This window comes from Pygocentrus nattereri, chromosome 14 (assembly GCF_015220715.1).
Source record: "Pygocentrus nattereri isolate fPygNat1 chromosome 14, fPygNat1.pri, whole genome shotgun sequence".
In the NCBI taxonomy this organism is placed as follows: Eukaryota; Metazoa; Chordata; class Actinopteri; order Characiformes; family Serrasalmidae; genus Pygocentrus; species Pygocentrus nattereri.
Window position 1 is genome coordinate 18,136,283 of NC_051224.1, and position 13,099 is coordinate 18,149,381.

Sequence of the window (13,099 nt, forward strand, 5' to 3'; positions counted from 1 at the left end):
TACTAGGCAGGCCAACGGCACATAGCTCCGCCTCATTTGCCATATAAGAAAAAACCGGGCGGGGTCAGGGACAAAGCCCACCATGTAGCTCCGCCTCAACTGCCATATAAGGAAAAAATGGGGCGGGATCAGGGACAAGCCCAACGTGTAGCTCCGCCCTGGATTCCACTTTGCGGACTCAACGCCAGCGTTGTGCTAAGCGCATGCGCTGTTGGTCCCGCCGTTCTGCAGTATTTGTTGCTATTGAAGAAGCGGGAAGGAGGGAATGAAAGCTCAGTAACGGCTTCTGAACAACGAAATATACAAGATTAAAGCCAGAAAAAGAGCAGCATGCCTCGGGAGATCATAACACTGCAGCTCGGACAGTGTGGAAATCAGAGTAAGATGGCTAAAGCGCATAAACGTTCACCTGCTTGCTAGTAAGAGCGTATGATGCTAAGTTTGTTAGCGTTAGCCAACCTCATTGACGCATAACGTAACGGAGCAGTGCTATGCTAAAGTGAGCTAGGACAAGTTTACTAACTCTACTAGCTACTAAGGTAGGACGGGGGAATTCGCGTAAGAAGCTGGCGAAGAAGGAGCTGAATCGAGACTCATTCAGAAAGCAGTCCTGCTTTGTATCATTAACGAACGACAGCTAATAGCCAAAATCAAGCGACTAGCAGAGCACACGAGCCCGAGGTAGCTAAGGTTAGTAAACTTAATACTGCCGTGTCATTTAAGGTGGAACGGGCAAATTCGAACAAGAAGCTGGCAAATAAGGATCCGACTGAAGCCTCGTCCTTTCTGTTTGGTTGCCAACTTGCTGTCACTGGCGTTGTATTAGCTGACCCATATGTACTTTACGGCAGCTAACTTATTAGTTACGTGTGCAGGTTAGCAATAATATTTGTTCTCTGCGTGTCCAAGTGTCTAGTAGAAGTTGTAACAACAACAATAGTAGTCATTTTTTATTGTTATATTGAAATAACATTGAGAACTGTGGAAAGGGAAACTCCACCGATTTATCAAAAATTGTGCACACTTAAATGGTTGGGATGTAAACTAGCACACTCATAGTGATTTGGTGTCAAATACTCACGTTATATGCTGTTTTACATACTGTTTTATGTTAGTTTTGTGCTAAAGTTTAGCCTTTAAGTGCTTTTCAATCCATTTATGTTATTCCATTCATGACAGGGGTACATGCAGGGTGTTGTAAGGCAAAGTAGACCCCAAAGAGAACTTTGTTTCTGATTTATGACCATTTTACCATAATCAACATTATCTCAGAAGACAAGTGTAGGTTCACTGGTGGTTTTGCATAGTAAATAAAATGGCTATATTTGTATTGTAGACATTGTGACCCCTGGTTCCTATCACCACCACTGGAAATAAGTCAGAGTCAGTATGTTTCTGTACAATGAAACATTTCATGTCAAACCACTCTGAGTGACTCTGTTTACATCTCAAAAAATGGTGGAATACCCTTTTAACTCATTCAGTACTTCCAGACATTTCCAAGATGTTTCATGGTTTATTACTATTAGACAATTCACTGACCTGCATGGAAACAAACATGCCTGCTGCCCAGATTGTAGTTTGTGAGCAAAGCTCAAAGTGAAACAGCACATTTAAATCCAGTTTAATTTGTGTGTTTTTGTTTTTTAATTTTCTACTTAACTTGGTAGTTGAAATGAAAACCCCCATTCAGAGAGGTTTGATGTAAAATGGTTCAGTGTTGAGAAACTTAATGTTGTCAATTTTAATGTCTTTGCAATGGTGACAATAGAAACAAGGGGTTGCTGTGTCTACAACACAAAAATAGCCATTTTAAAATGTGTTTATATTAATGTTGATAATTGTAGAATAGTGGTAAGTCTGAAAAAGCTTGCTTTGGGTACTGTTTTACCTTACAACACCCAGCATGTAGTTGTTTGCTACAAATGGATTTGAAAAAAATATAGTTGGAGCCAAAAGTTTTGTCATTAAGCAATGTCTCAAAACGTCAGGCTGAGTACTCATAACCATTTAATGTGTTATCTTTAGGAGTGGGAGCTTTTAGTGGCATTAAATTCTTCAGATGTCTGGTTCCTATTACCATCACTGTGAACAGCACCTGAATTAGACGTGGACATACAGTATGCATTTTCATAACTTCACTAACAATCATATTTGGGATTAAAAAAAAAAAAAAAAATCACTGCTCCCATGTGGCCAAGAAACTAAAATTAACATAAGAAAAAGTGATGATAACTCGCATTATGGATTGATCAGTTGAAAACATTTTTCAGACTTATTTTCTGTTTATACTGTGCATACAGTCTGGATCGGCAGATAGTAGAGGTGTTTTAACTGACCATAGGAATCAGACTCGGTCTTAGTTTTAATCTTAGCTAATGTTGTTCTGTGTGTATTGCAGTTGGATTTGAGTTCTGGAAGCAGCTGTGTGCCGAGCATGGAATCAGTCCTGAGGGTATCGTGGAGGAGTTTGCCACTGAGGGCACGGACCGGAAAGATGTATTCTTTTATCAGGTATAGTGACACACATATGACATGTTCAGAAATATCCAGACAGCCCTTCTAATGAGGGAATTCACCTGTTTTAAGGTGGACCTATTGCTGACGCAGGTGTTCATTTGTGCATGCTTAGCTTGTATAATCTCCATATAAAGTTACTGACCAGAAAAATGGGACGGTCAGGAGCAGCCACACATTAGCAGTTTGCTACCTGATCTTGATGGTTTTGTTTTCTAGTGATTTCCTGTACGCAGAAAGTTTGGAATAACGTTTTTTCTGTAAAATAAAAAACTAGTAGTGCATATACATGTATGAATTAAGTCTGTCTAGTGCTCTACAATTTTACAGATTTCAATTAAGCTGTAAAAAAAATAGAAAAATGTTAGCTGTGTCCAGAATGACGAGCTGAGCTGTAGCCCAAAAAAATTTGTGTCCCCCAGAAAACAATTGTCATATTGAAGATATTGCAGGTCTTCTGGTGTCTAATTTATGGTATTTTAATCTATACAGTACAAGTTGTGCACTATATAGTACTTCTTCTTCTTCTTCTTTCGGCTGCTCCCTTTAGGGGTCGCCACAGCAGATCATCTGCCTCCATCTTGCCCTATCCATTGCCTCCTCTACTTTCACACCAACCTTGTCCACCTTCACTACATCCATAAACCTTCTCTGAGGTCTACCTCTTCTCCTTCTACCCGGCAGCTCCATCTCCAACATTCTTTGACCAATATATCCACTATTCCTCCTCAACACATGTCCAAACCATCTCAACCTGGCCTCTCTGGCTTTATCTCCAAACTGCTCCACCTTCACTGTCCCTCTGATCTGCTCATTTCTAATCTTGTCCATCCTTGTCACTCCCAACGAAAATCTCAGCATCTTCATCTCCGCCACCTCCAGCTCAGCCTCCTGTCTTTTAGACAGAGCCACAGTCTCCAAACCAGACATCATAGCAGGACACACTACTGTCTTGTAAACCTTCCCTTTCACTCTTGCTGTTATCCTTCTGTCACACATCAGCCCTGACATCCGTCTCCACCCACTCCATCCTGCCTGCACCCTCTTCCTCACCTCTTTTTTGCACTGTCCATTGCTCTGGATGGTTGACCCTTTACGACCTCTACTCCTTGCATCTTCACCTTTCCACCTGCCTCCCTCTCATTCACACACATGTATTCCATCTGGTCTCTACTGACCTTCATTCCTCTCCTCTCCAGTGCAAACCTCCACCTCTTCAGATTCTCTTCCACCTGCTCTCTACTCTCACCACAGATTACAATGTCATCTGCAAACATCATGGTCCATGGAGCCTCCTGCCTGACCTCATCTGTCAACCTGTCCATCACCATTGCAAACAAGAAGGGGCTCAAAGCTGATCCCTGATGTAACCCTACCTTCACCTTGAAACCATTTGTCACTCCAACTGCACACCTCACCACTGTCTCACTATCCTCATACATGTCCTGCATCACCCTAACATACTTTTCATCTACACCTGACTTCCTCATACAGTACCACAGTTCCTCTCCTGGCACCCTATCATATGCCTTCTCTAGATCCACAAAGACACAATGCAGCTCCTTCTGACCTTCTCTGTACTTCTCTACCAACACTCTCAATGCAAAAATTGCATCTGTGCTACTCTTTCTGGGCATGAAACCAAACTGCTGCTCACTGATCTGGACCTCTTGCCTTAGCCTTGCTTCAACAACTCTTTCCCATACCTTCATGGTGTGGCTCATCAACTTTATACCTCTGTAGTTACTGCAGCTCTGCACATCACCCTTGTTCTTAAAAATGGGGACCAGTACACTGCTTCTCCACTCATCAGGCATCCTCTCACTCTCCAGGATTTTGTTAAACAACCTGGTTAAAAAGTCCACTGCCTTCTCTCCTAAACATCTCCATACCTCCACAGGTATGTCATCTGGACCAACTGGCTTTCCATTCTTCATCCTTTTTAAAGCTGCCCTCACTTCCACCTTACTAATTCTCTGCACTTCCTGATCCACTATCTCTCCCCCGTTGTCCTCCTCTCTCTTTTGTTTTCCTCGTTCATTAGTTCTTCAAAGTACTCCTTCCATCTACTCAACACTCTCTGTTCACTCACTAGTACATTTCCCTCTCTATCCTTTATCAGCCTAACCTGCTGTACATCCTTTCCAGCTCTATCTCTCTGTTTAGCCAAACGATACAAGTCCTTTATTCTATCTTTACTGTCCAGCCTCTCATACAGCTCATCATAGGCCTGAGCCTTTGCCTTTGCCACCATTCTTTTCGCTATGCGACTAGCTTCACAGTACTCCTGTCTACTTTCTTCATCTCTCTGGTTATCCCACTTTTTCTGCCTTCTTCTTCTGAATACTATCCTGGACTTCCTCATTCCACCACCAACTTTCCTTGTCTTCTTTCCTCTGACCAGACAAAACACCCAACACATTCTTGCCAGTTTCTCTCACCACCTTAACTGTAGTTTCCCAGTCCTCAGGTAGCTCCTCACTGAACCCAAGGGCATGTTGCAATTTTTCCCTGAACTGCCTGCAACCATCCTCCTCCTTCATCTTCCACCATCTAATCTTTGGCTCTGTCTTCACTCTCTTCCTCTTCTTTGTTTCTAATCTCATTCTACAGACAACCACCCTATGCTGCCTTGCTACACTTTCCCCTGGTACCACTTTACAATCTCCAATATCCTTTAGGTGGCATCTCCTGCTAAGGATATAATCCACCTGTGTTCACCTCCCTCCACTCTTGTATGTCACCCTGTGTTCTTCCCTCTTCTGAAAATACGTGTTCACCCCGGCCATTTCCATTCTCTTTGCAAAATCTACAACCATCTGACCTTCTGCATTTCTGTCTTTCACACCATACATACCCAGCACCTCTTCATCCCCTCTGTTTCCTTCACCAACATGTCCATTGAAGTCTGCACCAATCACTAATCTCTCCTCTCTAGGGACACCATCTACCACTTCATCCATCTTACTCCAAAATTCCTTTTTCTCCTCTAACTGACACCCAACCTGTGGTGCATATGAACAACTTCAGGCTCTTGATCCTGTCTGATACTCTCTTTACATCTAGAACACTTTTCCCAAGCTGTTCCTTTAGGATTATCCCTACTCCATTTCTCTTCCTCTCTACACCATGATAGAACAGTTTGAATCCATCTCCAATGTTCCTGGCCTTGCTTCCTTTCCATCTGGTCTCACACAGAATATCTACCTTCCTTCTCTCCATCATGTCTGCAAGCTCTCTGCCTTTACCAGTCGTTGTCCCTATGTTCAGAGTCCCTACTCTAACCTCCACACTCCTGCCTTTCCTTCTCTCTCGCTGCCTTCTAACCCGCCTTCCTCCTCTCCTCTTTGATGGTCTTCGACCTACAGTAGTCCAATGGTTGGTGCACTATATAGTACACTGTGTATTATTAAGTAGAAGAACAGCAGTTATGAATGACGGATGATTCCAAACCTTTGAATGGTCGTGTAATAGATTTGTGTTTATTTAAATTAATATACCTACATAAATTTCACACACTTTTTTGTTTTGCATCTCTATCTTGGTGTAAAACATAGTCTATCATGTGTACAACAAAGCAGAGGTAGGCGATATGGCACAAATGTAATATTTTCATGATACACATTTATTTTTTCAGATATCTGATCAGAAAGTACAGAGAGTGCAACATGAATAAAGTGCTATCAAAAACTCATGTTTTTTTAATTCAGTTTTTTATATATTGTGTTGCACTAAATCTGGTTAAATGGGACTAGTTTTGCTCTCTTTATAAAGAAGCATGCAGTTAGTCAGTGTTCTAGTTCTTATAATATGCATATTTATGTTCAGAAAAACATATTGTATTGTGATTTAATTTAGCATGATATATTGCCCAGCCCTACAATGAGGCCAGTCTTTGTTAACTGTTCATCATATAAAAAAACTTGCTAAACTAAAATTCTGGAAAATGGTACACACTTGGACATTACATAAGAAGACAAGCACACTGCCCTTGTGCTTTTAGTATTTTTAGGTTTAATATTATGCACAGACTACTACTGAACATGAGCCTGAGGTCATTATTCCCAATGATAGGGGAGATATAAAGCCCCCTCCCCACCATTGGGCTGTGCAGCAGACGATCTGAGCTAGACCCAGTACCTTTGTGATGTGTTCACTAATGCTCTGGCTAAATTCAGTCAGAGCCTCACAGATGTTGGAACATTGCTGTTCCCAGGAGAGTAGAGGCTGTTACTGCAGCAAAGAGGGAAAAGCTCCCTGATAACACCCTTGATTTCATTTTTATATTACATACTTCTGTGATGTCAGTGTTATGAATGCTGATGTTGCAACAACAAATGATGATACACTTTTATGTTCCTTTTCAGTCCAGGCCTGGTGTTGGTATCCATTTCAAGTCTCCTACAACTTTGTCTTTATAGGCATATAGGGGTGCAGTATAACGAAACATGTACAGGCTACTTCCCTGGTGCATAAACATTAAGACAAGCCAATGAGTGCACCATAAATACAAAAAACAAAACAATAAATAGACTGTAAATACAGAATAAGCTAGAGACACAGTGCTAGTGCATCACAGACAAATGTGTGGTTTGCTCATCTTAGGTGGACAGTATGCAATATAGTAGAAATGCACAAATACATAAGAGAAAATTGCATGGAAGCAGGAGAGGCAGCCCAGCTGCTGCTGTCTCCAGCAATTGCCATCAATACTGCAATGAGTAAGTTGAGGAAAAAAAGTTTGGTGCATACATTTCCTGATTTGTGTAGGTGTGTGTAATATACATTATGAGAGAAAACAGTGTCCACGAATTGTGTATCAAATGGCCACAAGAGGGAGCCTGACTCCACATGTTCACAGTGTTTTCAGCAAAGCATCTGCAGCCATGGACGGGAATGTGATCATTTATTTCTTGGGTGCCCACTCCTCATCCTGGAGATCCATCACCTGCTGAGTTTAGCTCCAACGCTAGCCTAACAAACCTGTTCATCTGAAGGCGTTTAGGGACATCCAAATGTTAAAGTCAGGTGTGTTGGATGTGAACTCACCTGGGTTGAAGACCTCCAGGGCCAAGATGGAGCAGTCCAGGTCTGTTTCAATCCAAATTCAAAGTAAAAACACACATTTATGAAAGAGAGCAGTTTTCTAGTCTACTCACTGCTCTGTGGGCAATATTTTCATTTTGTACTGTTTTAGGGTCAGAGTAAAAAAAAAAAAAAGTAATAATATGCACTAATGTAGGGGTTCATGCACTAAAAGAAAACAATGTTTTTATGAATTCTCTGTGAACTCCCTTTGGGCATATGATGAATGTGTCATAGAGCTTTAATCAGGCCTGAATATGTTTCATATCTAAGCTCCAGAATAGCCCAAGCACATTTAGCCCAAGGTTGATCCACAGCATGACGTTTGGATTGCAAAGCTGGCTGTATCCAGACAGGGTTCTGCCCTAACTTGAGTAGCATAATTTCTGCAGAATTCGATAGTTATATTATAAATCTTTAAGGGTGGTTTGGTGTGAAATGCTTGTTCTGGAGAAACTTGCTTGTTCAGAATTGTTCACAGTGGTGGTGATAGAAACCATATATCTGAAGACTTTAAAACAATATTATTTAGCAATTTACCTTAAAGCAACAGCTTCAGAATCATTTTAATGGTACACTGATTGGTAATGGGGAGAATGGCATCTCTGTCATTACCACTTCTAGCCCAGAGCTCCTGCTATAGTGTTATGTTACCTTGGAGGAGTGGGCACAGTTCACGAGAACTCTGAAACGCTACGGCACCAGAAGACGCTGTCAGAGGAAGCGAGGAACAGAACCAGCCAAGAGACTGGCTTTTACCTGTACGCAAGAACTAAAAGAGTGCCTCACAATGCGGCTTGTGTTTTCGACAGTGATGTAAAAGTGAAATAGGCTTCACAACTATAGGGGGAGCCCAGGAGCAAAAAATCCCAATTCTTACATAATAAATAATGTTATCATTTCATGAAATAGTTATAGATCTTATGTTATACCTGAAACATTTTTAGCATAATTTTAAGAAAAGATTTTGGCCTAAACATAATTTTTAAAGTTCAGATAGGGTTTAACTTAACAAATTTTCAGTTGATGCTTTAGAACAGCGTCCCAATATTATTCTTCTCAAAGAGCCTGGATGAACTTTACATAATGTGGTGAGGTTTTTTCTGTTTTGTTTGGGTTTTTTTTTTTGTTTGTTTGTTTGTTTCCTCTCTCTTCTTCATGGAGGTCTCATGGACCTAACTACAATAACACCAGTGACTCCAGCTTATTCACTGAAAATGTTTTTTAAAAGTTGAAAGGAAGAATGAAGTACAGAGAAAAAGCAGAGCAGGGGCAAATGTAGGGCAAAATCCGTTTTGGGATTCTGAGATGAATTTACTCGAGCCAAATGTTTGAGAAATGACATCCAAACCTGACATGAATAATTGGAACGTGTCAGGTTTTGACAAATGTTTCAAGCTGTAACGTGTGTTTATTCTGTCCCCTTACAGGCAGATGACGAGCACTACATTCCTCGAGCCGTCCTGCTGGACCTGGAGCCTCGAGTCATCCACACCATTCTGAACTCCCCATACGCCAACCTGTACAACCCTGAGAACATCTACCTCTCTGAGCATGGCGGCGGGGCCGGAAACAACTGGGCTAGCGGCTTCTCCCAGGTGTGCAGAGGCCAAGTTATACTTCGGTGAAGATGCACATATATGTATCAGTTTTGAGAAGCAGAGAATTAGTTTGTGGGTATGTGTAGCTTGCAGAAGTTTTGATGTGCAGGCCTCCAAAATCTCTGCTACGCCCTGGGCGAATGTGTGGAGCTGTGTTAAGCCAATGCTGATTGGTGCTCCAGTAGTTTGGGGGGGTGGGACTGAGATTTCAACATAAGACTTTTTACTCTTTCAGCCCAAGGTGCAAGTATAACATGCCAACATTTTCATAGTTGTCTGCCATTATGCCTGCACATGTTTGTATACAGAATTTGTGCGATATTTAATAAGTGCGATCGTTCTGAGTGGTTTGATGGTTCACTGTAGAGAAACCTTTGCCTCGTCTGTGATGTTGATTTCATTTGTCTTCATTAAAGCGGTTTTCAAAAGCTCTGTTAAGCCTTGGCTAAAACAATCAATTCAGCTCATACACATGCGAATGACAAAGTGAATGTGTTCGCTGTTAGAAGAAGCAAAATGTTTCTGTAAATCTGTGTGATTTTATTGATTTTTTTTGTCATTCTTTTTATTTAATTTTTTTATTGTACTTTTTTACTTTGACTCTTAACGCTTGAAACTAATTCCTTGTTTTAGGGTGAGAAAATCCATGAAGACATCTTTGATATCATTGACAGAGAGGCAGATGGCAGTGACAGTCTGGAGGTGAGTTTCTCACTGTAGTCTGAACATAAGGAGTTGCTTAAGAACAACAAATGTTTTTGTTGCTTGCATCTGTATATTTCCATATATTGGCTATGACTAAATTAAAGTCTGTTCTGGACATGTCACAAATTTATAAGTGAAATGTTAACATGTTACATCAAACGTGCCTTTATCATGCAAAGAGTTTTCCTCAGGTTTGTTGAAATAAAGGACTGTTGTACATAATTATTGCTAAAGTTTCTAAATGTACAGTTCACTCCCCAGCACAGTCCAAACATGGAAACTAAGCTGCAAAAACATGTTTTGAAATAACTTTTTATGAAGACATGAAAACCAGTACATTTGCATATGTCCTGGTTAGCCCATCAGTTTAGCCCTGCATATTTATGCTGAAATTATAAGCAGGTTATTTACATTTATCAGTCTTAAAGGCACAGTAACAAAACAGCCTCTTTAATTCTGAGGAATAAAGAGAGGGTGGAAAACGGTCCTGCAAGAATAAATTCTGATTGTTTTAGGTACAGAAACTTGCACAGGGACTTCAGGGAAAACAAGAAACATGGAGGATATTAGCCCATAATGTTTTAATTGTAAGAAAACCTAGTAAGTTTGCTTGGAGTTGAGGAAATTTGTTAAGCTATCCCTTTGTAACACCATATCTGCACTACTGACTCCATTTCAGAGGATGTACTCTGAAGGCAGGCGTCAGCTTCATTAGCTTTGATGGATGATCTGATGTGTTTTACTATTTCTGTTTTTTTTACCCTGCTGTCATTAGTCTCACGTTTCTCACCTCACGTGAGCGTAGGGTTGGGTTGGCCCAAAAAACACCCAGACCTCTTCATAATCACCTCCAGATGGAGGAGTGACTTGCGCTGCCTGTTTTTTATGTTATTATTATTTTTTTTTCACTGTGCTAGCAGGCATGCTCTCTTTAGCTTGGTGACGTAAATGCAGTTACAGAGTCTCTCCGGAATCTCACGCATACATACACATATAGAGAACATATGCACTGAGGGTGTTATTTCATGGCTTTTTTTATGCCCTCTTAACTCGCAGGCGGTAAAAGTTCCTCCCTTTAGAAAAACAGAGAGGCCAGCATTCGTGTGGCTAATCTGTGCCATTACCCCGCTCACTTTATTACCTAACATTAGGGATAGTGTGTGCTGGGTGGTAAATTGTCTTTTGGTGAGTGGGCTGTTTAACCCCTAAAATAGTCCTCATGGTCTTAAATAGTACCTTACAGTATGCAACTGCCCTCCTTAATACTGTTTTTACTAAATCTGCCACGTTCTGCTCTGCAGGGTTTTGTACTGTGCCACTCCATCGCTGGAGGAACAGGGTCTGGCCTGGGCTCGTACTTGTTGGAAAAATTGAATGACAGGTGAGAACACAGACATGCTCTAGGCATGTACCAAATCACAATTCAGCTGGATACAGATTTGTCTCGAGTCAGTACAGTTTTTTCTGTTTTAAAATGTTACATTTTAACACATTAATATCAGAATCATATTGGCTTTGGCAGATTATAGTTTTTAAAAGGTTTAGACTGTTTTTTAGATTTGATGGATATTTAAGTTTGCTTGAAAAAGCCAACTTACTGTTCGTCGTAATCTTCTTCTTCTTCTTCTTCTTATAATAATAATAATAATAATAATAAGCTCAAAATATAAAATGTTTCTCGTCCCACAGTTTGAGCTAGAACCACGAAACTGCAGGATCGTAGTACCTATACACGATTAGGTTGCTTGTGTTTTTCTAAGTGCTCCGATGGTTTTTGTAAATTATCGTTCAAAGACGATATTTTTTCCCACAGGGAATGATTGGGCGGAATGTTGGCAGCATGCCACACAGGGCACCTCTCTCTCACACATACAAACTCACACACGGAGCACAGTCTCACATGCTCCCAGCCTAATGCTCAGCAGTATCAGCACACATCGTGATTTTTTTTTAAGGTGGAATTGCACTTAGATAGCATTGAATTATAATAAGAAACTTCTTAAGGTAGCTCTTAGTTCACAATGAGACTGAAATTAAGGTGGAACTGCTTTTATATTAGTATTGAATTTAAGGTGGAACTTTAACATTAACATAGCACCAAATTTAAGCAGGCACAGAATTTAACATGGAACTCTCTTTAAAGTAGCACTAAAATTAAGATGGCACAGAATTTAAGGTGGAACGTCAATTAACTTTGCAATAAAATTAAGGTGGTACAGAATTTAAGGTAAATAAACACACTCAATAAACACACCTCAAACAGGAAGCACACCACACACACTGAACACACCCCACACCACACACAATAAACTCCCCACACCACACACAATACACACTCAACACACCCCACACTTAATACACCCCACACCACACACTCGACAACCCCCCCCCCACAAAGCACATCACACAAACTCCACACAGTTAATACACAGCACATATTTAACATACCTGACACCACACACACTTAACACACCCAACAAACCAAACACTCAACACTACCCACACTGCACACTCAACACACACACAATTAACCCACCACACACGCTCCACACAATTAATACACAGCACATACTCAACATACCTGACACCGCACACACTTAACACCCAACAAACCACACACACTCAGCAGACCTACACACACACTCCACACAATTAACACACAAACATTATTGATAGTTTTTAAAATATTGCCAGTCTTCATCAATTTAAACATTTTAATGTAACTTACTGACTTTTTCAAGCCAACTTAGAGTTCGTTCACGAACTTTCCCTTTCCAGTTTAAACTGTTATTTTATGACACATTTACTGTAATTCTTGAAGAGTAAACTATTCAGCTCACACTAGGCTTGTCTATCATGGGTGGTACCCTTTCGGCATCACCAAATGATAATGTTATCAGGAGCTGTGGGTGGGCAGAGGAGGAGTAAGAAAGCTGCTATCTCACACTGCTACCCAATGTTCTATGGCCAGACAGCATAGCAGGGCTGACTCAGGGCACACACAAACAAGAAAATTAATCACAAGACAAATATATTTACTGTTGTGTGTCTTAAAGCCAAACGCAGTTTGTTTTTGGGCCTTCAAGTTGTCCCAACTTAATTGACAATTGCAATGAATTGCAAGAAACTGTCAGTAATTGTCAATACCATCAGCTGGCTCAAGCCTTGGTGACACATGCCTGCTCTTGAAG

The 13,099-nt window shown here is 40.8% G+C and overlaps 1 protein-coding gene across 1 annotated transcript in view; it reads left to right on the top strand.

Moving 5' to 3' along the window:
* Positions 1-330: 330 nt before the first annotated feature.
* The window catches only part of tubg1 (tubulin, gamma 1), a 31,637-nt gene continuing 18,868 nt past the window's right edge, over positions 331-13,099 (top strand). Inside the window, exons 1-5 of the mRNA XM_017697515.2 lie at positions 331-379; positions 2,402-2,514; positions 9,033-9,200; positions 9,837-9,905; positions 11,210-11,289. Coding sequence (XP_017553004.1) covers positions 331-379; positions 2,402-2,514; positions 9,033-9,200; positions 9,837-9,905; positions 11,210-11,289 — 479 coding nt within the window. The remainder of the gene's footprint in view (positions 380-2,401; positions 2,515-9,032; positions 9,201-9,836; positions 9,906-11,209; positions 11,290-13,099) is intronic.